General features: G+C 48.2%; 1 protein-coding gene across 5 annotated transcripts; it reads right to left on the bottom strand.

The window, feature by feature from the left end:
* Positions 1 to 110: 110 nt before the first annotated feature.
* On the bottom strand, positions 111 to 26,544 carry wnk3 (WNK lysine deficient protein kinase 3). Of its 5 annotated transcripts, none has more exons than XM_085926707.1 (25): positions 25,924 to 26,544; positions 19,347 to 20,253; positions 14,448 to 14,620; positions 14,099 to 14,319; positions 13,845 to 14,002; positions 13,675 to 13,763; positions 13,378 to 13,597; positions 12,584 to 12,902; positions 12,364 to 12,491; positions 11,873 to 12,049; positions 8,643 to 10,838; positions 8,335 to 8,378; positions 8,055 to 8,190; positions 7,856 to 7,972; positions 7,640 to 7,741; positions 7,508 to 7,559; positions 7,275 to 7,427; positions 5,985 to 7,201; positions 5,491 to 5,737; positions 4,138 to 4,226; positions 3,729 to 4,069; positions 3,384 to 3,619; positions 3,216 to 3,311; positions 2,968 to 3,131; positions 111 to 2,781 (listed from the first exon to the last, which is right to left on the bottom strand). In XM_085926707.1, exons 2-25 carry the CDS (start codon positions 20,013 to 20,015, stop codon positions 2,287 to 2,289), a joined length of 7,839 nt encoding a protein of 2,612 aa, XP_085782833.1. In that variant the 5' UTR covers positions 20,016 to 20,253; positions 25,924 to 26,544; the 3' UTR covers positions 111 to 2,286. The 5 variants fall into 5 exon arrangements, 4 of the variants coding, with proteins under 4 accessions (XP_085782833.1, XP_085782997.1, XP_085782913.1 ...); XM_085926871.1 differs by having other exon boundaries at positions 5,635 to 5,737; XM_085926787.1 differs by having other exon boundaries at positions 11,906 to 12,049.
* Between the last annotated feature and the right edge of the window lie 536 nt (positions 26,545 to 27,080).

Here is a 27,080-nt window from a genome sequence, read left to right as displayed (position 1 = left end):
ATTCTCAGCCTCCTTTAGCTCAGTAAACAGAAAACAAAATGGAAAGAGTGTAATGCAAAGATGTCATAAGTTTTGCGCATAATACAGACATAAAAACACAGAAAAGAATGTAGATGTTGGACATCATTTATTTGGATTAGTTAGAAAACATAAATAAAAGCAAAATTTGTTTGTGTTACAATGTACAGAGGGCAAATCACTAGCAACATACTTTGTATTTTCAGGATTTCCCAAATGTATTTGTTCATCATTGGTTCGCAGGCATAACACAGGGCGAGTCCCTCAGAACATGGATGAGAAACAGCCTTTTGATTTCTTAGGATCACAATATTACAAGGAAACATCTCCATTTCAAAATACAAAAATAATATGTATTTTTCTCTTGCTCTTTTTTTTTTTTTTTTTAAGATTTCAGTAACACACAACCAGCTCAACATCATACAATGTGATCATCAAGCTTGTGGTCAACAAGTTAGTATCAGACGTGGAATGGATCAGGAAAATCACTGGTCAATTCTAAATGATTCAAAGGTAACCCAACTATTTGATTTTCTGAATGTTTATTACCTCAGATGCAAAAGACAAAATCCGGAAACACTGCAAATATGTTTCATCCTACATGAGCTGCTAAGCCAGTTGAGTGAAATGTATCCGCTTGCATATTGTTGCACGGAGCACGTTTGTAAAACATGGAGTTGTCTTTCATCATTAACCTTTGGCAGTGTGTAGTCAGCACATGAAATGCTCACAGATTATCTTGTGATGGTTGGCGGTCAAGCGCAATGATTACTTTGACGCCCCCCCAAGTCAGTTGAGTCATTTTAGACGGGTTCGTTTAATGCGGGTCAAACAAAACAACGCGACTTACACACTGAAAAATGCAAAAAGGCAAGATGTGCTAATGGGCTGTCACTTTCCACTGCTTCCTCAACTGGCGCTTCAGTGTCTTGCTCAAGGACACTCGGACATGGTCACAATGGCGGAGAATCGAACGCCCTACCACTGGAGCCGTGCCCTCTAATCTGAAAGAGTTGCTGGGGGGTCATTAAAACTTGGCAGTTGTTTCACTCTATGCATCACAATATTTGATATGTGGAAGGAAAAGTTTCTGCTGTGGGGAAGCCAATTTATGACAATTCACAATTTAGCAGACAGAAAATGTTGGAGATATCCAAATTTCCGGATGAAACTAAAAAGCTTGTCACGCATTAGCTGCCATTTGTTGCTCACTTGTGATTTTCTGTCCGATTGTTTGACATTTCATCAGCACTTGACTGAATGTGATGAAACGCTACCCGGTAGACTGAAATTAGAGATCGGACTGGCACCTAAAATGATGACTTGGTTGGCAAATTTATAGCGCCAAAAATATGGAAATTTAGATTGGCCGCTGAGTCGACTGAGCCACACAGCAGAAATTCGTCATCGTTGCTTTTTTGGTAAATGTGAGCCATCCATCTTGAAACTACTAAGTAGCAAACCGTTAGTTTATTTTTTATTTTTTATGGTCCGCCGAAGTAGTTTGTGCTGTAAGCCAACCCCTTTGAAAATTTTTCACTTGACGTATACAAAAATAATTGATGACCTAGACATGACAATACATACATGCTGATCAATTCCCATGATCAGGACTAATTGCACTTTTAAAAATTGATAGTCCGTTCACCGCAAGCATTAACGAGTGGAAACATCTCCGGCATAGGTGCGATGGTGGACAGGTAAATGTTTTTTTTCGGAGATATGTTGCAAATTCTCAGCCGCGCGATGAACGTAAAACGCCGGCGGGAGAGAAACGAGAGTATCGTGTCCCGCGGTGGTGCGTTCAATGTCGCCTTCTATCTGTACATGCGAGAGCCGTTCATATCTCACGTTCACGTCCCATTGCGCAGTTACGCCCATCTAAGACTGGATTTACAGAGCGTTTCCGAATTTATGCCAAAATCTGATTTCTGGGCAGCGACGACACATCGGTGGATCAACATATTAGCGGAATACTTGTTAGCATCCTTCAACATCAAATAATCTAGAAGCCCTTTATTTGGAAGTGGAATGAGTTTCAAGTGTTTGGGGATCATAGATACAATTTAAAAGTGTTCATATGGACAATTCGAAAGATTTTTAATCCTCTTTTTGATTTGTGACGAGGCTCGGTCCTCGTCATCTGCAATTATGACTGCAGTGTAAATCCAGCCTAATAGTCCAAATGGATCCGTGCTACTTCCCACTCCAACTCAATTACAGCATTTCTGGCACCTTTTTTTAATTTTTTTTTTTTTTTTGAAATAATCACACCAACCTTGGTTTTATTTCAGTTCCAGAGGAGGCGTGGAGGCCGGGGCTGTCAGTGGGGTGATTCTTTTTGGCACTGGAAGGTACAGCAGCGTTCAGACAGGAGGAGCAATTGGTTGAAGATGAGGAGGAACAAGTGCAAAATGCCCCCCCGCCAGCGACGCCGCTTTCCGCAGAGGGGGCGGCGTCGCCGGGTGGCGCAGACGGGACCGAGGCGGGGCGGGAAGGCAGCAGAGGTTGGTTTTGATGCAGCCGGATGTCGGGCGGCGTCTGGAGGTGCTGGCGCAGCGGGGTCTGCTGATAGCTCATCTGCTGCTGGAGGTGTGCTACTTGGGCCGTGTGTGATTGCGGCTGGGGGGACGCGCCAGAGATGGACGGGTCCCCTCCGCCTTTGTTCCGGGCAGGGGCGGCAGCGGTGGGCAAGCCGGTAGCAGCCGGGGGGGCCTGCGGGTTCAGTGGGACCGACGGAAACCAATCTGCTGGAGGAGCCACCTGTGCGAGAAGGAGTTTAAGTTTCTTGTGTCAAACCAAGCACACCTTCTCATATTATCATTTCATCTGCGATATTTATTTTCAAAATGTTGGCTCTGCTGCATTTCTGATCAATCGCTTTCTCAATGCTTCAGCCCTCCACTAGGGGGCGCATCTAGGCGACTAAAACATCTAAATGGGGGTTACCTCAGGTGTCTGGGTCCAGCCTCCCAACTCCTGCACCTGGCGAATGTGCTTGATCTGATTGAGAGACGGTTTGGGCGTGTTCTGGCCCACCGCCTCCTTTGTCCAGTTGTCAAGCAACTTGTGCAATTCCAGCGTGAAGGTGCTCTTCTTGGCAGGGCTTTGATCTAAAGCATGCAGACAATCAGATGGCTCCGACTCGCCTTTCAACAAGGTCACCTCGTTGCGTACTCACTGCTCTGGTGTCGTACCTCTTTTGGCAGGCAGCGAGGACTGATGTTCTGAGCCGCGATGAGAAGGCCCTCCGCTTTGTTCCGTACCCGAAAAGCCGCTCGACTGCTGGAGTCCTGGACAAGGAGTGAAGAAAATCAGGACACGGCGAAAAGCAAACGTAATGACGTCTGCAACGATTTACGTACCGGCATGTGTGACTCCGTTATTATCCATGTGAGAGTGAGGTCGGGGTCGCTGTTTGATTTTGGCCGGCCTGGGTCGACGAGGGGAGAGGAGGGGCGGCGCTGCGGGAAGGGCGGGGCTTCGAGACAAGCAAGCGGGAAGACTTTGCCTTTGGTCTTTTTGGGAGCGAAGCTGTCTGTACAATTCTTGCAGCTCTTGGTTCTGCTGGGCCTGAAGCGACACCACTTCTTTGATGTGCCTGAATGTTCCAAACACAGTCTTGTAATAAGAGTCGATATTCCAAAATATATTTGACGACACCGGTGAAATACAGTATGAATGAATATAAAAGACCCGTTCCGACTTACTTCTCCCTCAGCTTGTGCAGTTCTTTTCTCAGATCTTCATCCTCCAACTCACTCCCGTCGTCGTCATCCTCGCTGCTATCGACGGGGGAGTGGCTATGGCCGTGCCCTCGAGAAAGGTGGGCTGCGGCTGGCGTCCTTCGACTCTCATCTTTCTCGCCCTCTTTCGTCCGAGATCTCCTCCGCTCCCTGAGCTGGACAGGAGATACCGGCGAGCTGTCCGTCTGACCCGAGTCATCCCGCGTCTCGGCCTTTGTCACCGAGAAGCGGCCCACTTTTCTGTCGCCGCTGCCACGCCTTGAGGACGCCTTCTTGGGCGGGGGGGACTGAGGAACCGGGATCACCTGTTGATGAGGGAAAACATCAGCTTGGTTCTCTTCCTTGTCTAAGCAAATGAAAATCAAATCCATACATGGAATCGTCCTTTGCGCGTCTGAGTCGGTGCCGTCTCCTTCGCCTCTTGGAGCGACAGAGCGCCGGAGCGTCCGTCGGATAACGAGACTGGGGTGAAAATCAAAAGGGACAACAAAGAGCAAGAGGCGCATAGAGACGTAAATATGCGGACAGACGAGAGATGACGTACAGACAAACATAGAACACATACATACGTTTGTGTTAAAAATCCACTCACAAAGTCACACGTTTGTAATGTACACAGTATGGGCTGCAAGGTGTATCAAGAAAATGATGCAATATCAGGAAAATGAGCAATGTGCATGCAGGTGAGGAGCTGGTGGTTAAAAGCATCATTTCAATGCAAACAGAAAATAAAACGGATGATTTTTTTTTAATGCTCTCCAAAGCTTGCTGGGTTAGTTAGGAGAGCGCTGTGGTAGGTCTTCTATGGTAGTGATTGACAACTGGTGGCCCTCTAGTGGCCAGTGGCGGCATTGCAAGTGGTACATGAAATTGGAAATGGAAAATAATTTGCATTTTTAAAAGTAGAATGGGTTTATTATTTAGAGTTATTTTCCAGCTAAATCTGTAAATCATTTACCCATGTAGCTAAGATTCCCAAAATAGACATATAATTAGCAGATAAATTGCCTGTATAGGTCTAGCCTACCTTCGGTGCAAAATAAAATAATATTCAAACAAAGCAATGGTCCCCAACTTGCGTCCTGGTTATGATGGTGGTCCCTTGGACAAAACCAATTGAAAACCCCTGTTCAAAATCCTAGATGTCATCAACTCTTCTTCGTGTGTGCTTCCGTGTTTGTATTAGACTGCCCCTAGAGGCCAAGGCGTGCACAGCAGAAGGAGAAGCACAATGTCTATTGAATTGAAGGAAAATGAGGCAAAACATGTTCAATTCTCTTCAACTCATATTTCGAGGCATCACTGTACTTTCTTGACATCAATGACTACTTTCCTATTCGAGCTTTGGGCGCCACGTTGTGGCATCTTATCGCAGTCAAAATAAACAACAAAATAATGTGAATCGGTGAATTGGTGAATAATGGAACGTGAGTTAGCAATGCGAGTCACATAACAATATTCAAACATGGGGTTATTCATCGATGCAAACATTTAACATCAACACTTTCTGAAGGTTAAGGAAATTAATTGTCTGTTAATACTAGTACTACATATTAGACTTCCATTTACAAGCACTCGCTCACTCGCTCACTCGCTCACTCGCTCACTCGCTCGCTCGCTCGCTCACTCACTCACTCACTCACTCACTCACTCGCTCACTCACTCGCTCACTCACTCACTCACTCACTCACTCACTCACTCACTCAAATCCCTGAAAGCACGCTACCTTGCTGGACTCTGGGCTTCTTGAACAAGCTGGCGGAATGGCGCAATTTGCATGCCCAGTTTTTGAATTTGCGAGTCCAGGATTTCTTGCTAGAAACAGGATTTCTGATACTAGGACATGTCAGGTTTAGGCCAAAATATCCACCTCCTGCATTATGCTGTTGCGTTCCGGGCCGGAGGGGGATCTGCTGGCGGTGGGGCCGCAAGGCTTCTCCAGTGCTGCTGTTGTCGGAATGTGGGGCCAAAGCCTGAAACAGGTGGGGGGGGGGGGACACAAATAAAAACCCTGCATGAGCTGGAGACAATTAAGAAAGACTCACAAATAGGAAACAAAGCAAAGGATGTCGCTCTGACTACATAGTGGACTTTCTCCCACTGGGGGGGTTTAACTTGCAGAAGATATCAAATCCCCATTTAATTTGTATTTGAGATGAACCACACGTCATTAGAGAGGAGGCCCCTAATTGAGGAAATTGGAAAACCAGATTCACTCACTAGGATCGTCGGTTCTCCTGCTACAGGAGGACGCTGTGGCCCAGCTGGCGCATCCTGTTTGACAGGGAGGAAAGATGCTGGGGGAATGGAAGTGGAAGGTTCTATCAGGCCTTTCTCTGTTGATTGAAGAACTTCAGAGGAGTCTCCCTCAACTCCTGCACAGTTTTCAGGGTCAGGAGTAGTGGTGGAGCTGGAGGAGGAGGAGGTGGTGGAGGAGGAGGACGAGGAGCGCAGAGATGAAGGAGGCGCGAAGGACGACGGCTGCGGCTCCGATGACTCATCTCCACCCGCAGATGTGGAGGCCGCCGACGTTGACGTCAGCGAGGACGCCGCCCCGCCGGGCGCCGCGCCGCTGTGCTCTTGATACAACAGGTTCCTCAGCTTTTCATCCAGCGTCTTCATACGATTGTCTCCAAATTCGATTTTCGGGGGACCTTCGCTGTCCGACTCGGCCACCGAGGAAGGCTGCGCGGGGGACGGGCTGAGCGTGAGGGAGAGCGGGAGATAGGTGGCTTCGCCGGCTCCCAAACGAAGCGGCGGCAAAGACGCCGCCGCCGCCTCGTCCGTCAAGCTCATCTCTCCCGTCGACACCTCCGACTCGGACTGCTGGAGAGAAGACTGTTTGGGGAACGGGTGTTGTCGGGGAGGTGTGCGGGCGGTTGTGGCCGCGTCCCCTCGTTCTGGGTTTTCGACGTGGGTGGCCTGCGCCGCATGGCTACAAAGCAACTGTTGCTGCGGCATGAACGTGGTCTGCTGTGTGTTTAGATGTTGCTGGTCCGTGAGGAGCTGACTCGGAGGCATAACCTGCTGCTGGAGCTGACACTCTTGCAGCGTACTGGAATTCTGCTCTTGGTGCACTTCCTGCGTCTGTTGGAGTTGCACCTGCTCAAGCTGCAACTGTTGTGGACCTCCTCGAGAGAGAGTCTGACGCATCTGCTCTACGTCAACCGCGCTGACCGTGACATCAGCCTGAACGTCGGCGGGCGCGGGAGGCGTAACCAGAGCGGCGGCGGGAACAGAGGTCGGGTCGGCTGACGTGGAATTAGCCGCCGCACCGAGCTGTTGGTCGGCGGAGGTTGCGCTGAGGCCACCTGAAATAGTCGGAGAGGTGCTTTCAGGTGCGGCGGCGTGCCAAGTGGGCGCAATCGTGGTCGACGGCGCCGAGACGGGAGAAGACACGCTACTGGAGGACTCCGGCATCTGTGAGCTTTCGTTTTCTACAGAACAGGGAGAAACCAACACGTTATTTGCGGCGTAGAGAACTTGACAAAACACAAAGCTTGAGCTCACCTTGGTCCGTTTTTTGTGGGGGGAGTGTTCTTGCTTCTCCGGTGGGAGGTGTGGTGGCAGCCCCCTGGCTAGACAGAGAATCTCTGTGGCGAATGGTCTGGTTGATGAAGAAACGCCAGCGTCCCACCGGAGACGAATGCGGCACCGAGTCGGCTGAGGAATCACACGCAAAGATTCCGTCCGTCACGGGTTTTGCTCCATTGCGAAACTCGAAAGGACGCTTTGAAACCTACACGTAGAGCCGGCGCTGGGCGTGCTGACTTGTAAGCGGTCGGTGGAGCCGGTCTAGTCGGGAAAAGACGTAAAGAAAGCATTATCGGGAAGCGGATGAAATACGTTGGAATTGAACATGCAAATGAACGTACAAGTGAATGCCTTTGAAGTATCTCCTGTGCTTTTGCCACGATGGCTCTGAGCTCTTCGACAAACTTCTCCTTTTCCACATCTAGTACGAAGACTTCTTCCACCTGCCAAAGAAAATCAAATGACAAAAAATTGGCGAGCGGTTCCTATTTTTATCCCCGATCCTCCCGACAGTGTTAAACTTTCACCTCCGAAAGATTCTTTTTTTTTTTTTTTACCATGTAATCCGCAATGTCCTCCGGAGCATCTCCCTCCATATCAAATTTAAAGGTCACCATTTTGTTACTATGGGTCTCCAATTGGCACTCCACCATATTGTCCCCACTGCCAGACACCTACAGAAGAAGCAGGAGAAAGAAAATAAAATCCCAGCACGCAATCTCGGCTGCGGAAATTGTTGCTTCGGCGTGTCGTCACCTGAAGCATACTCAGCTGAAACTGATGCGGAAACTTCTCGGGTTTTAGCGAAGACGCTCTCCTCTGCCCTTTTGCCTTTTCTAATTTGCCATTGGCCAAGAGTAAAAGAGCTTCTTCTCCGTTTGCTGGCAGACACCTGCGGGCATTGACATCACGTCGACGAAAATGTTCATTTTCCACTGATCTCTACGCGTACGGTCTCCGAAAACACGCTAAAGTCATGAGATGCGGCTTCGAGATGATGATGATGATGAGCACAGTGTGAGACAATCAGACGTACCCGGTTGAGGAAGGGCGTTCTGTATTTGACAGGGGCGGACAATCCTGAGGAAAACATGGTTGACATCAGAAATAGAAACACAAAAAAGGCACAGGAAAAGAAGGCACGCAGACAAGGTCAGCAATGAATGTGAGCAGAAACATAAACACACACACACACACACACACACACACACACACAACTAGTGCACTTTTTAGAATGGGAACGGGTGAAGCTGTAATTTTTTTTTTTTTTTAACTCTCTCACTCATGCTATCAGCAAAATTGCTATGAAATCACTCATGTTCACTGCATCCATTCCGCCGGTACCTGAGAAACGCCCGGCGGGGAAATGTCAGAGTCTTGCGGCGAGGCTTGGGGCAGTTTGGGGGCGGGGCAATTAAGCGAGTCTACAGCAGCGGCGGCGGCAGCGAGAAAGTCGCCTTGCCCCGGTGGCACCACCTGGGCTGCCGGAGGAAACGGCGGCTCTGGCGCAGCGGGAGCGGGATGAGGGCATGGTAGTGACGACGGGGGAGGCGAGGGGTGAGAGGGGCTCGGGACTGCGGGGAAGACGGCGCGGAGAACAAGAGGCGCTTGGGCGGGCGGCAACTGCGATGGAATGCACGTCTGGGTCGCCGCCTTCTGAGGGGAAGCCACCTCGCCCCCCGCCGTTCCGCTCGTGCCCAAGCGCTTGCTATCGTGGGAATGATGATGATCGGCCACACGTGGCGGCGGCTCGACCTCATCCCCGCAAACGAGCGGACATTTGGGGTGATGTGGAGGCGGGACGGGCTCGACCGGCAATTGGGCTTGACAAAGCGTTTGTGGCGGCGTCTGGGAGACGGACTGGATTAGGGCGGGGTTTGCGGCGCTTCCGACCGGCTGCTGCTGGGCCAGGACCACCGGAATATTGACGGCGGCGGAAACGACGCAGGAAGGGTCCAGAAGAGGATTGAGACCGGCGACCTGTTGATAGCGCAGCACCGGCCGCTGCGTAAAATTGATCACATCGCGCGGAAACGTCGAGTAGTTCCCCGATTGAGTGGTCAACAGGCTCGCCGGAAGGTGACTTTGGGCCGGGAGAAGAGTCTGGCTCGGAGTTTGCTGCGACAGCTCTGGCATTTGAGGCTCACGCGGGATCTGAGGAGGAATTGTCATCGCTGGATGCGGGGCAGGGGTCTGGCTTTGAAGGCCCACGACCTGAACGTCAGCGGATGCGTTCTGGCTGTGCGTGGGTCGGGACTGAGCAGGCTGCAGAGGCTGAGCCGACATTTGGTTGGTGGTGGAAGTCGTCGGTTCGGGATAAGCGCCGACAAGATTCTGGGCTTGGATGACGATTTGCGCCTGGCCTTGGGAAGTCACGAGCACAGGAACGACGCGGGAGTCTATCAGCATTTGAGCTGCTTGCGTGGTCGGCGGGCTCCTGTAATGGAGCGCAACGTGGCTCGGGCCGGGAACTTGCTGGCAAAGCGCTTGAGCCTCGGCGGGCCGCGCGGTCACGGCCGGCGAAACCACGCCGGCGAGCTGGCGAATGACCTCGGGGCCGAGCGGAAGTCTGAGCGGGACGCGGGTCGAATACGCTCCCGGCTGCATCAGCAGTGCGGCCTGTTGCCCCGGAAACGGAGCGCTGTTGAGTTGAGGGGCGCACGCCTGAAGCATTTCGCATTGTTGCTGCTCGGTGCAACTTTGAAGAGTCACGAGTGGCTCTTCTTGTTTTTCTGTTTGCTTGAATTGAACGACGGCGGCTTGGCGCTCTTGCTGCTCCTGAAGTTGTTGCAGTCTGGTCGTTTGATGTTGGTGAGGGACCGCCTCGTGTGGTTGTTGCAGAAGACCTTGTTGCTGCTGGAAGACGAGCTGCTGTTGTAAGAGAGCTGCCGGTTCTTCTCGTTGCCTGGGCTGAGGCTGCTGAGGCACGGCTTGCTCTTGCTGGATTCTAGCCTGGGGATTTTCCATCGGCTGCCCTAAATGGTGATGCTGTTGAATAATAGCTTGTTGTCGATCCAATAAGTGCTGCCGCTGCTCCGGTTGAGCTTGCTGCTGATCAAGGGACATCAAAGTTTGATGTTGGTCCGGCCTTAAAACTTGCTGCTGCGACTGAACGGTGATCCGCTCCTTAACCGGTTGACAACGTTGCAAAGCCGGCGGTTCCGTGGCGACTCTAGCCGCTCGGTCCTGGGAGGCCGGGGGAAGGCTCTGCCGTACGCAGATCTGCTGATTAGGCTCGTTTTGAAGGCTCTGTTGAAGGCCGGACGTCTGGCCGCCGAGACCGAGCTGGTTTGGAAGGACAGCTTGCGTTGGCTGCGATGGCGGCTGCTGAATAATGTCAGCGAGTCGCGCGGCGGGAGGGGCCTCGGGTCGGGGCTGTTGAGCGAGGGGAACAATAGTCACTACCAGCCCGGCCGGATCACCCGGTGGCATGGATGAAGGGAGAACTTGCGGGGAAATGGGGGGGACGTAGGACTGCGAGGGGGCCGGCGGTGCTTGGGGGGCGGCGGGCTGAAATGAATCTGATGGGAATGTTTGCGACTGCGCAAGGATGATTCGTGTTGAAAGAAAGGGGAGGGGGGTTGGGGGAGGAGAAAGTAGTAAACATTAGGTAAGAATAAGCTTTGGCATCACAATTAATATTTGATTTGACAGGATTTCCCACATTTTTTTTCCCCACAATGGAGGAAGCTCTTTTGAAACACCTTTGGGGAAGCCCAATTCAAGACTTTGTAAAAAGTCAATTCCATCATTTGAGCAGTGTGATGGTCTCAATATTTCATCTCCACTGGAGATGTGGGGGAAACCCTGTTAGCGCACAGCGTTAGAGGATTTTGAAAATGATTTGTGCGTGGGTAAATATCCATCAAGAGAAAGAGGGAGAAGGTGGTGCGTTCAGGTACACTAGCATAGCCTTGTCAATTGAAGCAATTTACAATTGAATTAAAAATTGAAAAAAATAAAATAAAATAGATTAAATAATGAAAAAAAACATATGAATAATAAAAAAAATAATAAAATATAATATTTATAATAATGATAAAAAAATAAAACAATCACCTCAAAGTAAACCAAATCTTTACAATTAGTATAAAATATTAAGTAAAAAAAACGGAATGTCAAAATTTTAAAAAAAAGTCAAGCATAAGAATCTGTTCAAAAAAAAAGCCCTTTCTATTTCAATATTATTAAGACATACTGCACACTCTTCTATATGCTTCTGTCTCAAGAAAAAGTTCCTTGGAAAAAAAAACCAAAAAAAAAGACAGTGCAGGCCTACTAAACTTATGACACAGGAGGCCAGACAACAGGCAATACGATGTGACAAGGACAACAACCGGGGAAGGACGGACCTGACGAGAGCAGGCACAAACAAAACCTGACAAGTAGACAAGACACAAACAAGAGACACGGGGAACCACAAAAGCAAAAACAACGCCAAAGTCCGAAGATACAGATGATGACAGAATCACGAAGATGAGGCCGACACGGCGCGAACCCTGAATGACGCTAGAGCGGCGTCTGCCGACCGCATGTGTGTGTGAGCAACTCCCAACCCATGACGCTCCTTTCACCTGAAAATACAGCTGAGGTCTACTTGGCGATACCTGCTGAACCACGGCGTAGGGCCGGAGAAAGTTCTGAGCGACGGGCGGGCCGACGTCGGTCAAACTGACGCTCTGGCCAAGCGGCACGCTTGGAAGACCCTCACCCACCGGGAGCCTCGGAGGAGCGGCCAGAGCTGCAGAACACTACACGAAACACAAATGGAGGACATTTGCTTTGGATTCACGATGATCGCATCGGAAACGAAAAAGCTAGCATAAAATGCTAGATAAACGCTGTATGTTTGTACATGCATGTTCCTTTAAGAGGCGGGGCCTAGTGGTGAGTGTGTGTGGGGGGGGGTCCAAAATAAAAATAAATAAAAAAACAGCGTTTGGAGGACGCAGCAAAATTTTGGTACAGGCACATGTGTAATCCAAATCATCTTTCCGCATTGAAATGAATGGAAATGCGATTAATCCGGGCGACATCGGAACGGACATAAAGCGGGGTCACGTACGATTGTGGCCAAATCGCATACAGATGTGGAGATGGGCTGGGAGAGCGCGAGCGAGTCCCCCGGCTGAGAGAGCGACTGGCTCTGCCCGCTAACGCACGAATCGCAGGTGGCGGCTGCCAGACTTTGCCCTAACAAAAAGAAGAAAGAAAAGAAATCTTGCATGCTCCAAGTGTCATCATCAAGTGCCTCGTGGTTTTGTTTTTTTGTTTTTTTACTTTACCTGGCAGGCACAGCCTTGCTCCTTGGACAACATGTTGGTCCACTTCAGGCAGGTTGTCAGACTCCTGCCCTCCTCCTCCTCCAGTTGCTCCGCCCCCTTGTAGTGATGCGCTGGATTGATGGGAGACGGTGGCGGACGTGAGAACGGAGTCGCGTCTTTCGTCCCATCCCTGCTGTTGCTTCTGTTGCTGGAGTAGCTGTTGCTGCTGGAGGAGCTGTTGCTGCCGTCGCTCCCGAGACTTTTTGATCAGATTGACTCGGTCCCGGATGGATTTGCCTACCACCTTAGCATCGCTCTCGTGGAAGAAGCCCGACTTGACCTGTGTGACAAGATGCGCAAAGTATGAGACACATAATTAGTCTTGAAGAGCGGCAGAAATAATATGAGATTATTCTCTTCCATAAAGTAAACCCTGAAAGGAAAATTGCTGTTTTCAATCAAAGCAGCTCGTGTGTGACAAGGATATCCTCCAGAAGTAACAGGAAGCAGACTCGCTTTCCTTTTTTTTCGTGTCTGCGTTATTGGAAATTTCCGTCTCATGACAGTTTGGAGCTAATCCAGCAGTCATGGGATTGAGCACGAGTTGTTTCTGTTCAGCTGCACGATGCTGACACGGCACCTTTTACTTTGGGAAGGTGCTACTTGTTGTTTTGTGAACCGAGCGAAGCTACGTCAGCGCCCGGAGAAAATCTGGGCGGATTACGGCGATGAAATAAATCCTATAAATTGGACTCAGATGTGAAAGTTGACCAAATGGAAGTCGGCTTTGATTGTGTTGTGTCGGCGCGTCTCACCATCTCCAGAGCTACTTCCTCGGCGCTGTCGTTTTCCAGGTCGTAGCTAAACTCGATGGCTTCGTTATCTTTGTGCTTGCCCTTTAGTTTCTTGGGCTCGTCGACCCAAATCCGTAGTGCCAAACAATCCTGGGTGCCCGTGTCTTCCTCTGCCAGCTCCACACGAACCCCCGTGTCTTCACCGAAGAAGGCGTGGATCGAAAGGTCTCGGATGGACAGCCTGAAAGCGTGGGAAGGTTCAAAGTGTGTGTGTGTGGAGGGGGTGACCTTTCTGCGTCTAATAGAAAAGCTGCTCACCTCTGACTTTTATTCTGACGAATGCAACCTTCGATAATCTCTTTGATCTCTGGGTCGTTGACTTTCTCAAAGCTGGCCGGTTTGATACCCTGCGGAAAGTCACGAAGGAAAGCGTCTTCGGTGAGCAAAGGGCTCGACTCGACTCCCGTCCTCGTTCGCTCGGGACTCACGCTTGTCACTTTGCGATAAATCTGGGCGGCATTTTGGCACTCGGAGTAGGGATATTCGGAAGTGGCCATCTCCAGCATGCACATTCCAAAGGCGTAGACGTCCACAGACTCATCGTAATGCTCCTCATACATCTCGGGAGCCATGAATTCGGGGGTTCCTGTTGGAGTACAAATGCCAAGTGGGCCGTTCCACATTGATGGACCCAAACGTGTGTCGATGAAGCAAAATGGCGCCTTCTCCTGAAGAATCCTACCTATGACGCTTTTGGCAAAAGAAGTCCTCATGAGGGTCGCGAGTCCCAGGTCGCCTATTTTGACCGAACCGGTGGGGCCGGTGATGAAGATGTTGTCACATTTGAGATCCCTGTGCACGATGGGAGGGGTCCTGGTGTGCAAGAAATGAAGGCCCTTCAGGATTTGCCGACACCAGCTCCGCAGCACCTTGGGCTTCATCACCTTGAAACGCTTCAGGTACCTGCACAAGGAGACAAACGTTGATGGATGGGTTTGGGTGGATGGATAGATTTATTGGACAGACGGACGGACGGATCCATCCCTCTATTTTAAGCAGTCAAAAGATGTAAGCGATGAGGCCGCACTCACGTTTTGAGCGTCCCCGAGGTCATGAGCTCGGTGACCAGGACGATGCACTTCTTTCCACGGAGCGCCGACTCCCACGAGTCGTAGAAGCGCACAATGTTGGGATGCTGGAGCCCCTTCAACATTTCCGCCTCTTCCTTGAAACGTTGCTGCTCCGCCTTGGTCAGCTTGCGGTCCTGAGAGGAGAGCAACAAACGAGGTGAGGTGGAGCGCACTTCACGGGATGTGCAGGGATGGCGTAACGTTTTGGGAAAAGACGGAAGGAAACGGGGTCCGAATATTCAACACGTTCAAATTGTCAAATTGCAATGAAGATTTAAAAGTCGACACACTTCTGTTTGAATAGCAGGTTTTGGCGATTTACAAAAATGAGATCAACCTTTCATACCATAAACGTGACCTATAATTGGAAAAAAACATTGAAGTAAAATATTTTCTTTCTTTCTTTCTCTTTCTTTCTTTCTTTTATTTTATTTTATTATTATTTTGGGGGGGGGGGGTGTTACACTAAAGTAAAAAAATAATAATTTGCTATTTCCAGTCAGAGACTACAATGAAATCCTAAAAATAGTCAACCCCCAAAAATAAATCCTGCGTTTGCCTTTCAAAATCTTTCACAAGAAGTGAACGATGGCCATGCGCTGATACGGGAAGCCTCTAGATGCCAGCAGCCGCACATGCAGCGTTGCACCTGAAGCTTGGAGCTGCTCACGCCGGCATGGCTGACGTGAGAGGACGTGGCAGCCGTCAAAGTCACTTGGCAAAATTTTGGTGCTCAAATGTCTTTCCTTGGGAGGCGACACATTCAGCCCCCCCCCCCCCCCCCCCCCCCCCATTTTCTCCCTTCATATATCAAATGCAAGTCAGGGAACAGTATTCATGAATATGAGCAGGCGCTCATGAATCTTTGAACACAAAAGCATCAAACATCGCTGTCAAAGCATTTGAAAGGTTGCAGGAAATCCCCAGCAACACCTGCACATGTGCTGCACTATTTTTAGACACGTCACCAGCAATTGTCGTTGACTATTTCGCGAGAACAGAATTCAAAGATTCTGAAGAATTTCAGCTCCTTCCTGCCGTCCTCAAAATCACAGACGTTTGCGTCATCTCGTGATCACGACGTGTCGTTTCTTACTCTCGTCTTGAAGAAAATCGAATATGTAAGAGGAAGATGGACAGCAGACCGTGCTAAAAATAGACGTCGTGGTAACCGACCCCTTCGAAGACGTCATCGGAATAGCCCCCTTCAAAGTTTGTAAACAATGTGACATCATTTATGGGGCGTGGCTTGAGTGGTCAACCAATCACAACAGGGACAGAAGACAAGGATGGAGCAAGCGTGGGCCATTATTCATTTGAATATTTCATGTTGTTTTGAGATACTTTCATTTTCAGTCTAACCTTTTTGCCAAATTTTTTTGCTTTTACGGTTTTGGCAGCTTTGCTCCATTGCCTCCTGTGACATCACGAAAGGCTCTTTGCACGAGCCAATCGATTCTGTTATATCTTTAGTGTTGTTTTGAATCTATGGGCACATTTCTGTCCTTTTGCGGCAGTGGTGCCACAGACCTCCTCTCCTCTAAGTAGCATCAACAGAAAGCCTCGGCTGCTCTTTGTCGAACTATTTTGGCTAAGAATAAGTCCCGGCTCACCGTCACTGTCGGCCTCAGCAACACGTTTGTGTAAACATGGCTGACTGCGCTCAAATACATCAAGACCGCCCCCCCCCCCCCCCCTCCACCCCTCAGATCACGTTTTAATGATTTTGCCAGAACGCCTGTTTGGGTGCTCCACGCCACTCAGAGCATGATGGCGGCTGTCAGGGGCTCAACGAGAGCGTTGGATTGCCACCTCAGCATCTATTGCGTCGCTCTTGCCGGAGCCATCTTTGAGTCAGCGCGGTTCACACAAAGTTCAATTCTGGCTCGACAGAAAACCTCCCGCACGCATATTCGACCGTGCTGCTCTCAAATGAAATCCATTATTGTAGTTTGGAAGGGCTTTCTCGTTAATGGCCGACCTTTAAATTTTGGACAGATGAGGTCAGAGGTCGGCGCTGGCACACTTGACATTTCGATCACATGTCGGAGTTTACTTGTATCTTCCGTGTTTACATTGATGGAGAATTAGTAACCTGATCAGGAAAACAAGGTCAACTCACACAAGCGGAGCATTATTGGCTTCTTATGACACCGCTCCAATTATGGCGCATTTGATTGGGTAATGTGCAAGTAAGCATCCGGCGTTGGGCATTCGGAGGTGGCGGGTGCTCGGGATTAGATTACTGTAAGCCACAACGGCTCTGGGTAACAAGATAGATCGGCTGGAAAAGGCCTGGCCCACATGTCGGATTAGAACGGCAGGCCACTAGGCCAAGTTCACCGACAAAGTGAGTTGGAATGGCAACCTCGAACGTACTGACTGAGTTTGTTCAACCAATGCTTTGCTTTTTTTTTTTTTTTTACAAAACAATTGATTCGCAGTGTCAGACCAACATAATCAGCTCTTAGTTGCCAGTTCCGGTTGGGTGCTGTTCAGTTACAGCAGGAGTGGATCATTGAGTAGCGACGGAATGGCCGTGCCCGAGGCTCGGATTGTTGGGTTCAGCTCCGGTGGCTTTGCGTTTGATTTCTAAATGCAGACGCTCGTCAATAGCGTGAGCGGATGACCTCGGCTGGCCGATCAGGAGCAAACGTTGTCCACCCCTGCATGGCTCGGAATCTCTCCCTGCTTCTTCTTCATTCAATAAGTTTTTCCAATCGACACAAATTTTACCTTTAGGCTCTAATTGCAGGTCTCCCCCCCACCTCAATCAAATGAGCCATAAAACCCCAAACAATTGATCTGGTAAACAAGAGACCTTTTGAGAAGCTTCTTGTGGAAGCATTGTTTTTTTTTTTTTGAGAGCACGAGGTTGCAGATTACGCCATGACAAAACTAATCCGCGTACTTAAAGGCCTTAAAGGGAACGAGTGTACCGTTTGAGCTATGTTGAGCTGCTCCGTTCTGGGACAACTGGGTTGAACCAGTCTGCTTTCTGCTGCCGCTGGCGCTGGCACTGGCATGCTGTCTGTGCAGGGTTTTTGTTACAGTCTGACAGGTCGCCCGCCTCTCTAATGGCACGCTCACTCACACGGACACAAATTATGGATCGCAATGTAGGGGACATCATATGTTTTGATGAAAAATAACTTTTGTCATCATGAGTCAGAAGCGCACCTCAGCATCAATTGGTTGACTATAAACGAAATAAACATATTTTTACTTTTGTCAGACTAGAAGTCAGTCCAGAGTAAAAGTTGCCTCGACTCTTCCCTGCTTGTGGAATTTCACACAAAGTAACACCGTAAGAGCCACGGCGTCGGCAGCGTGGGTTTTCATTTCCCGCTCTTTCACGCTGGGCTTGGACAACTAATCCCCCCCCCCCCCCGGGTTCCCCGTCTTTGTGGACAGAGGAAGATAAGCGAGGTGCTCCCACCACAAAAAAAAAGCATCCACTTGCCAACAATCTTTTCAAGCAGGGGTGTCAAACTCATATTTTTTGCGGGCCGCGTTGTAGTCATAGCTTCTTTCAGAGGGCCATTATGACTGTCAACCCAAATAAATGTATCAGCACCTCATATTATAAACAGTAAAAGCTCCAAAAAAAACTGACAAATAACTCGTTTTTAAATCAGACGAGTAAAAACTGGTCAAATATATAAAAGAAAAAAAAAAGATATTAAAAGTGAAGACAATTTGCAATTCTAGTAATGTAACACAAATTTGATGCATAATTTGTCTTCACCGGCCACATGAAATGATGTGGCGGGCCGTATCTGGCCCTCGGGCCTTGAGTTTGACACCCGTGTTCGAAAGGCATTATGTCTTAATCCTTTGTTTGTTGTTACGGTCGCTCGCTGTGAGTCGATTATAAATCAGATGCCATCAATGTGACTCGCCCGAGCGTTCGTTCAAACATGCCAATCGGGAGTCAACGTCTCAGGTCATGTGACAAGAGTGTTTTCGGCAATGGCGCCGGACCGGTCTGTAGCGAGCCTGCACGTGTGTGCATGAGTTTCATCTCTGCGTGTGGTGACTTGGTATTAGCCGGGCAGCTGCTTTCTTGGAGGGATGCTGTGCTAATCCTCCATTTGGTTCATCGCGCTCACACTCCGTCTCGCAGCTTTTTTTTTTTTCTTCCCACCTCCCTCTTGTCGCTGTTGCATCATTTTTCTCCGTGTGTTTTCCCTTTTCGTGTTGTGCCGGTTTTTTTGTTGGCAAAGTGTGCCTTGGCAAAGCTACCAGAAATGAAACAGTCCATTAACGGTAGCAACACGGGTGTCTGCTGGTCGTCCCGCTAAAGCGACCTAAAGCCAAATACACAAAGCCGCCAGTCAAACGAGCGGCCATGCAACAATACGGCTTTCTATTCTCCTCCGCAAGAATGTCTCCCACCGCTCACGTCGGGTCCACGTTACAATGTTCTCCAGAACGCCTCGGCTTTCATTTCCATTTCCTCCTTCGTGACAACAAAGACGTCGTGTGCTCAAAGTGCTCCACGCGATATGTTCGTCAGTAACAATGTGCCTTTTTTTAACAATCATGAACGACTTTAGAAAAAACCCTTGAGGAACAGCGCAACTCGTAAGAGCTAAATATTCGACTAATTATGATCCGGAAAAAGTTAAATCTCAATTTGAACTCATTTTACATCATTACCTTAATAAATAAATGACTGATTTGATACTTTTCTTTAAATGTAGCAAAAATGCTCATTCCCTAACTTCCACGAACAACTCAGAAACAGAGCTCCTCCCATCTTTGAGCATTATGTGAAGAGTGAAGTTGAACTCAGGGTACAGAACAAAAAGACACAAATTTGTGGTGTGAGGGTGAAAAGAAGCAAAGTCACGATACCTGAAGCTCACACCAAGCCACCTCCACCCAGGTCTCGGTGTCCAAGCCTTTGTAGACGGTCTTGAAAGCTCCTCTGCCCAGTTCAATGTCAAATTTGAGGAACCTGCCTCCAGGAGAGGTGGCCACAGCTTTCATCTCGGCCTCCTCCTCCTGCTCGCGTTCTCTCTCTTTGCCCTTTTGGCTGGGCGAAGAAGGAGGGCCCCCTTTGCCGGGCTCCTGCTCACCGGGGCGGGACGGATCCTGGCGCAGGGCGATGCAGGACACGGCTCCTTGCTGCTGGACGCCGCTGAAGACGGGGTCGAAGGAGCGCAGGTCCAGGTTGGGCGCGCTGCAAGGAACTTCCAGGAGGCCCGCTTGCTCGTCCTCCTCGCAAATCTCCACGCTCTTCCTGAAGAAGCGTTTCTCCCTCCTCTGACCTTTCTGCCCTGTGTCAACTGGCAAGGTGGGCGTGGAGGAGGACATTTCGCGTGTGACCGAGGCCACCGCGCCCTCGTGACCAGCTCCTTCATGCTCTTCCGCCGTCCTTCTCCACGCCTGAGACGGGAGGACGGCCGCGGGGCTGCTGCCGGATGTGTCCCTCCGCGTGCGCTGGAGGTCCTCCTCCCTGTGTCCATCAGGTTTCTCCGTCGAGTCCTCTGTGCCTGTGGGCTCTCCTGGATCGGTAGCCATGGAGACCTCCTTTGCAGCGTTTTTCCTCGGTCTGTCTCTCGCTGGGCTTTTTTTTTTCTGTGCTCAAACACGTGACCTTTTGGTTCCTCTTTGTTTTGACATTTCTTCAAGGAGCGTGGTTTATGTCCTCTGCGGCATCCTCAGCCACCATTAAGTGCTTCTCAAGCGGCGTACTTTCACCAGACCGCCGGAAGAAAGGAAGGAATGGAATCTCGGAGCCGACGTCGTCAACGAAAGCCTGCAAGACGGCAAAGATAAAACAGACGCGTCAGAGGCTACTGAGAAGAACCGGATGTTCTCACGTTCTTGCCGTACTTTTCTTTTGAAAGCGATACGAGCGAGGCCCGCTTCAATTCCACTGGATCATTACCTTCTATTGAACGGCTTAAATAAACGGTAGAGTGAGCTTGTCTTCACCAAATTCAGAATCTGTAAACGATAAACGATAGTAGCACCGCCTCAATTTTTAATTGGCTTCGTGATGGCCGGCCGCAACGGGACTGAGCGAAGGCCAGCATACTGGAAGACCACGCCGAGGAAGATGTCAAAAACAAAGGAGGACGAAACGGGAAGAAACTCGAGAAACAAAAATGATTGATCGGCCAAGGCGATGCTGATGCAACTTTTAAAAATCTACCAAATGTATTTTGCTGTGCAGGTCGACTTCAGGTAGTCCATCCAAAACTGGCTTGTGCTTAGTAAAGCCGATCCTGGTCATGAAATATGGATGATCAACGATGGACTTGTTCAGTGTGAATATTTCATGCGCAACGGGACTTGACAAAGCCGAGTGAAAGGTATAAGGTTGGTGTGATTATATGGAGCGTCCGAATTGCTTCTGAAAGCTTCAGGTGGAAAGAAATATGAAGGATTTACGGCGCTGTTGTCGAGTTCATTTCGTGGACGCCGTTTTTATGACTTATTATTTCATAATATGAAGCGAAATAAGGGAGTCGCTGTAAGGGAGTCTCGTCTAAGGTTGCGGCACTTCTAAATTCTGCAACGTAATCCGCAAGGAATTTTAGCATGAGCCGCTCTCGATTTGCAGACGGGCAAAGTCGAGACCATTTCTTAGAATTAAAGAGCAAAGTGTCATTCACGCGTGTCGCGACTCGCTCGTAGCTGTCAGGAAAATTGCCAACACGCTCAGCCAGGACACTTCCCGCTATACCGCATTCCGGCAGCTAGGGGGAAAACTAGAATGAGCTTGAAACAGCTGGCAAACAATAACAACATAGACCGTGAAAAGTTTTGTCAAACAATCATGCGTGACTGGGGACATCGAGAATTTCATTTCTTTGTGTACAATTAGTCGGGTCTTTTGTACGGAAGAGGATTAGGGCCAGTGAAGAAAAAAAAAAACGAGGGGTGACAGGATTCTGACTTTTTTTCTCAGAATTCTGACTTTATTCTCAGAATTCTGACTTTAAAGTCGGAATTCTGAGAATAAAGTCAGAATTCCGACTTTAAAGTCAGAATTCTGAGTCAGAATTCTGAGAATAAAGTCAGAATTCCGACTTTAAAGTCATAAATGGGGAATTCTGACTTTAAAGTCGGAATTCTGAGAATAAAGTCAGAATTCCGATTTTAAAGTCAGAATTCTGAGAATAAAGTCAGAATTCTGACTTTAAAGAATTTCTTTAAAGTCAGAAATGGGGAATTCTGACTTTAAAGTCGGAATTCTGAGAATAAAGTCAGAATTCTGAGAATAAAGTCAGAATTCTGAGAAAAAAAGTCAGAATCCTGTCACCCCTCGTTTTTTTTTTCTTCACTGGCCCTAATCCTCTTCCGTACTTTTGCGTACTTATCCAGCAAGTGTGAAAATTCACAACAGGAATGATCTTTTGTGAGCTGGCCGTCTGCTAATATGAGCGAGGTCTTTTGAATCATGGCAGATGATGACATAAGGTTCATTTGCATAATAGCGTCAGCCACGCTGGGCACGGGGGCGCAGTTGAAGCATTGGTTAATTTCAACGAGGTGACAAAGACCCCCCCTCCCCAAAAAAAGTGATTTCAAATTTGGTACGTTCCATTGTGTACAGTGATCCCTCGCTACTTCGCGTTTCGTTTATCGCGGCTTCACTACATCGCGGATTTTTTTTTTCCAAATTAAAAAAACATTTAAAACGTGTCTATCCTTTAGGACAATGTAGTATTGCGCCAAATGATCGTTTACATTTCTTTAGAAGTCCGTTTTCGCGTGTTAGCACGATCACGAATTAGCATCTTTCCGCTAACTCGTTAGCCTGCCCAGTACTTCTTGTTGGTGACCGTACTTTGCGGATTTCATTTATCACGGGTGGTTTTTGGAACCAATTATCCACGCTAAACGAGGGATTACTGTATTCTGACCAAAATGTCAACAAGGGGTCCAGTCGTCTCTGTATTCAATTTTTGCAAAATGTCAGAGATGATTTATAAAGACACCTGGCAGCAAAAAAAAAATGCTAACACTCATTTATCTCATCATACAATAACAAAAAAAAAAAAAAACTAACTAAGGTTGAAGGAGGAAATTGGAGATGAAAATTGTGTAAGACGCAATGTGAAGGCGCTGACGGACGATGTGGGAACGATTCCGGTTGAACAACAAATGATGAGAGAGGCAAATTGCCTTGGAGGCAGGAGCTTATTTGTCTATGTCCCCGGGGGAAGGAGGTGCCGTGAATTACACATTCCGGACCGACAGAGTTATCACAGCGCACAAACCAGTTCAACGCATCACTGCCTTGCAGTCACACACACACACGCCAGTCTATACACACAAATCGTAAACACACAGGCAAGCTAAAACAAACATTGCACTTCCCTTTCCTCTCCATGAGCATCTAAATTCAGTTTTCATTTAGATTTGTTTGAAATTGCCCCACCTAAACAGGTTCTCAACAATAAAATACAGTTTAGAGATTCAAGAATTTAAAACTGCAAATTGCTCCTCTCGTGATGTCGACAAGTGGCAAGTCTGCTTTTCAATGAAAGAAACAGATTTTTTGGGGGGGGGGGGGGTTGATGACAAAAGTCTGCTTTGACAGCAGAATGTTTTCAGTTGCCATCATACAGGACGTCACATCACGTCACACCAAAGCCACGTCTCGATCCTTGTGTGTTCACTGACGCTGATGCTGCATTCAAGGAAAGTGGGAAGCTTCTGACATTAGCCACTGGTTAGTTAGTATTAGCTCGTCAGGTGATCAAAAGGTAGAATACTTCATCAGTGTGTTAACATTTTATATTTCAAATTTCACTTTTTATTATTCTTTTTAAACATGTATCCTTTGCCAATGAAGAGATGTCTTGTTGTTCTTAACTGGTCATAAAATTCAATTTATCGACGTCGGGGTGGTCAAATTTTAGTGGTCAAGGTCACCCCTTTGATTTTTCAAATGGACAGGAGGGGAATTCATAAATGATCCTAAAAATAGTTACATGACTATGTCAAATAAATCGTCTTTGATTCTTGATTTGGGTGTAGTCTTATCAATGCTACAGCGTTATACCAATTGCATGTTTGCACATTTGATTCCTGAATCCAAACTGTTGCAGGAAAAGCGAGCGAGCAGACAAAAGAGGAGCCAGGGGACTGTTTGGGTGTGCGGTGGTGGGGTGGCGGGGGTGGGGGGGGCAACCCGGGTAGAGCGGGGTGGCACTGGATAAAAAGTGGCCAGAGGGACAGGAAGGGATTGTCATTGGACAGCAGAGTTGGAAACTGGAGAGATGGGGGGGGGGGGGGTCGGCAAGGGGCTTTCGGAGAGGGGTGGGAAAAATGCATGTGTGAATAAGAACAAGGGAGAGATCAAGAGGGGGAGGGGGCACAGACAAAAGAGGGCTGGAAGGATTTGCTCTGATAAAATATGTGCTCCAGTTGAACGAAAGCCGCAACTCTTGCCCAATGTCTGCGCCCACCGAGCTGGCCACGCGTGCTGACCACAGCAGAGGAGCAGGTCAGGTGACCACAAAAACCAAATCATAGAACAAAATGCCAATGTCCATTTCATTCACAACTTCTCAAAAGTGACCCGTCGCAAAATGGCAGCTTTACGTGATATGAAAAATGGAAACCAAAATAAATCATTTCAAATCGTTGACTCCAGGTTTAAAGTGCCTCTCCTTCAAAAAAAAAGTTCAAGCCTACTCGTCCGTCGGCTATTCCTGGATATCCCTCTAAAACTGATGGTCCTCTAAGTCGGAGGAAAATGGCTCAGGGAGGTTGCCAAGAGGTCGACAGAAATTTCTGGCTGTCTAACATGTTTGTGAAATTGCTGCCATTATTGCAATTCCATAATTATGTTTGCCAGGAGTGAGCGATGGTAAGTCAAAGATATCGACAGAGTCGTGATCGAAGAAAAAAAAAAAAAAAAAGAGCCCGGATGAGTAACTAATGCGAGCTAATGCAACGACATTTCACAGCATTATTAATGCAGCACTTGAACGTATCCGGCCGGCACACTCAGCATTATTCCCACGGATCCGGGCTCGCTGAAGCTTCACGAGACCCACGTTGACCCGTTGCGAAGAAAGGACCGTTCCTCAAGTCCAAATGGAGAAAATAAAACAAGTCAAGGACCATGAGCGGCAATCATACCAGCTCGGCGCCCACACGAGCGACATTGTCGTGCAAATGCAACAAGTCGACATCTCTCGAAAACCTCAGAGTAGCCTGCAGAACATTCAGACACGCACTCGGATTGTTCTTCTTGCATTAGCAAAGCCAAGGCTGGCAACACAAGGACTTTTGTGCAATCCAGGTCAGGCATGGGGCGAGTTCGGTGTAGGTAGAACACACTGCCGGCCGACACAAACAACTAGCTATGTGTTATCTAATCCCGTCTTTTGTTCCTTCGCCGCCTTCGGCCGGCAGAATCATCCTGTGACAAAGTCCAGGTGAGAAAGCCAGAACATCTCTTTAATGAGACAGTTGAATCCAAATTACATGCTATTTATACGGCAAGCGTCTCTCTCTCTCTCTCTTTTTTTCTATGCCTGCTAAAGGCCGGCTGCAACTTTATGGATGACTGAGCCGGTGAAGATCAGAGTTGACTGGAGTGGCTCGGCAGCTGTCGGCCTTTTTTAGTCAAGGGAGCACCCGCTCGCCCGTGTCGTTGAAATCAGATGCGATACTCGCACATCGATACTGGAGGAAACAAGAGGGGGGAAAAACAAGCATGTACGTATCTTGGGAAGATCCCTTCAAGACAAACACAATGAAAGCACGTTATTTATAGGCTGCAGCATGTAGAACACGGGTCACCAACATGGTCCCTGCAGGGACCAGGTCACCCCTAATGTCCATGTGAGTCACCCCCTGGCCTGTTCTAAGAATAGCTCACCACTGGCGGGACATTGTGATTTCCGAGGAATACATGAATATTACCTTTCATTTTCCTTCTTAGCTACGTTGAAAATGTAAACACCTGCAGAGATTGACAAAATATTTTGTTTTCATAAATTGATATTGATCTTTTTCCTACCGTGATGATATTTTATGAGTGATCAGATTCTCCGTGAGTTCTTTTTGTAACTCGGAAGACGTGCGTATCCTTTTGCATTAGTCGGTATCAAAGTGGCTTCGTTCGCAAAAGGTTGATGACCCCTGATGTCGACCATAATGATGCCGGTCATGCTGATGATGATGCTGGGCGACCTGTCTGATTTCCCAGGCCAGGCTAAAGTCAGCATGAATGGACCAAATCAACCCAGATATACAATTAAAAAATATATATATATAAAATGCTATTTTACATGCAAGAGCCGCTTGATTTTACACAACACACTCGTAAATCAATAGGCTCAATACAAATACTGTTAAGCAGCCAGAAGTGAAACATGGTCATGTGCCTCAATTGGAAGGGGGGCAACATTCCTATAATCAATTTAACAACACAATTCAATAAATAAACTTCACTCACCCGAATGCAACATCGTGTCTGTCAGCTCCTGCGATGGATTTCTTCCAAAAAAAAAAAAAAATAGGACACCAAGCCAATTCAGCACAAATAAACGCTAACGTTGCTGCTTGCAATTTACGCTAAAAACGTTTTAAAAATAAAAGGATGTAAATAAAAAAATAAAGTCCGATTGTTGTCTATTTGGACTGCGATTGTTGAAGGCTTGAAAATGCCCCAGAAAAGCCGCCGAGGTGTCTGTGGAGCTCCGCCGCCGGTGACGTAGGACACTCCGGCTCTCCTCCGCAGGTACTCCGGTTGTCTGTCGCCGGTGCTCGGCTTCTTCCCACGCCTCACACGATGCCCCTCGCCGCCGCCGTCGCCGCCTGACGACTGTCCCCGTCCACTGCTCGCGAGCGGCCATTCACCACTTGGCTAGCAGGCCAAAGCAGAATGTTTGTCACTTGACTGCATGGCATATTCTTCTTAGTGACAGTCACCGTCCCACAAGTCCACTGCGGCGGGTTTGGACGTGGCGGATTCTCAACTGAGCGCTGCTGGTTGCCCGTGTACACTTGCCACTGGGTTCATCATCATCATCTTCATCATCATCACTACCATCATCTTCATCAGCCAAGCGCCACACGTTTGTGACCAATCATCGGTCGTGTTGCGTCCACGTGATCACATTTTCAGTCATTCCGCTTTTTTTTTTCCAAGCCTGCACAATACTAGTAACAGATATTTTAATTCAAGCGCAAGGCCAAATCACATAAACTACATGACCGCTAAAAAAAAAAAAAAATCCCTAAAGCTAATCATGATGTTTGTTTTTTGTTTCACGGTTGTGCGTAGAATTTATGAATTAAAACAGTTTGTGCAGTACAGTATTTTAAAAACTCCCCGAGGATGCGTGACACAAGAATGGCTGTTTCATAAAATATGTTGCCATTTCACATACAATTGGACGTGTCTAAATGGAGGAGAAATTTACGTTATGCTGCTAATGGCCATTTCATTTTTAGTATGAAAGATCCCGATGCTAAAAATATTTGAGGCATTGTTAACTGAACAACCCTGATACTTGTGCTTATGTCGCCCTCTGGTGGAGTTTATGAGTAAGCTGATTGTACTTCTCCAAGTTTAGATAAAAAAAAATCTTGTTGCCGCTTCCAAGTATA

The sequence above is a fragment of the Syngnathus leptorhynchus genome, chromosome 1 (genome assembly GCF_054491065.1).
Source record: "Syngnathus leptorhynchus isolate UIUO chromosome 1, UIUO_Slep, whole genome shotgun sequence".
Taxonomy (NCBI): domain Eukaryota; kingdom Metazoa; phylum Chordata; class Actinopteri; order Syngnathiformes; family Syngnathidae; genus Syngnathus; species Syngnathus leptorhynchus.
This window is presented reverse-complemented; position numbering and strand designations above follow the sequence as displayed.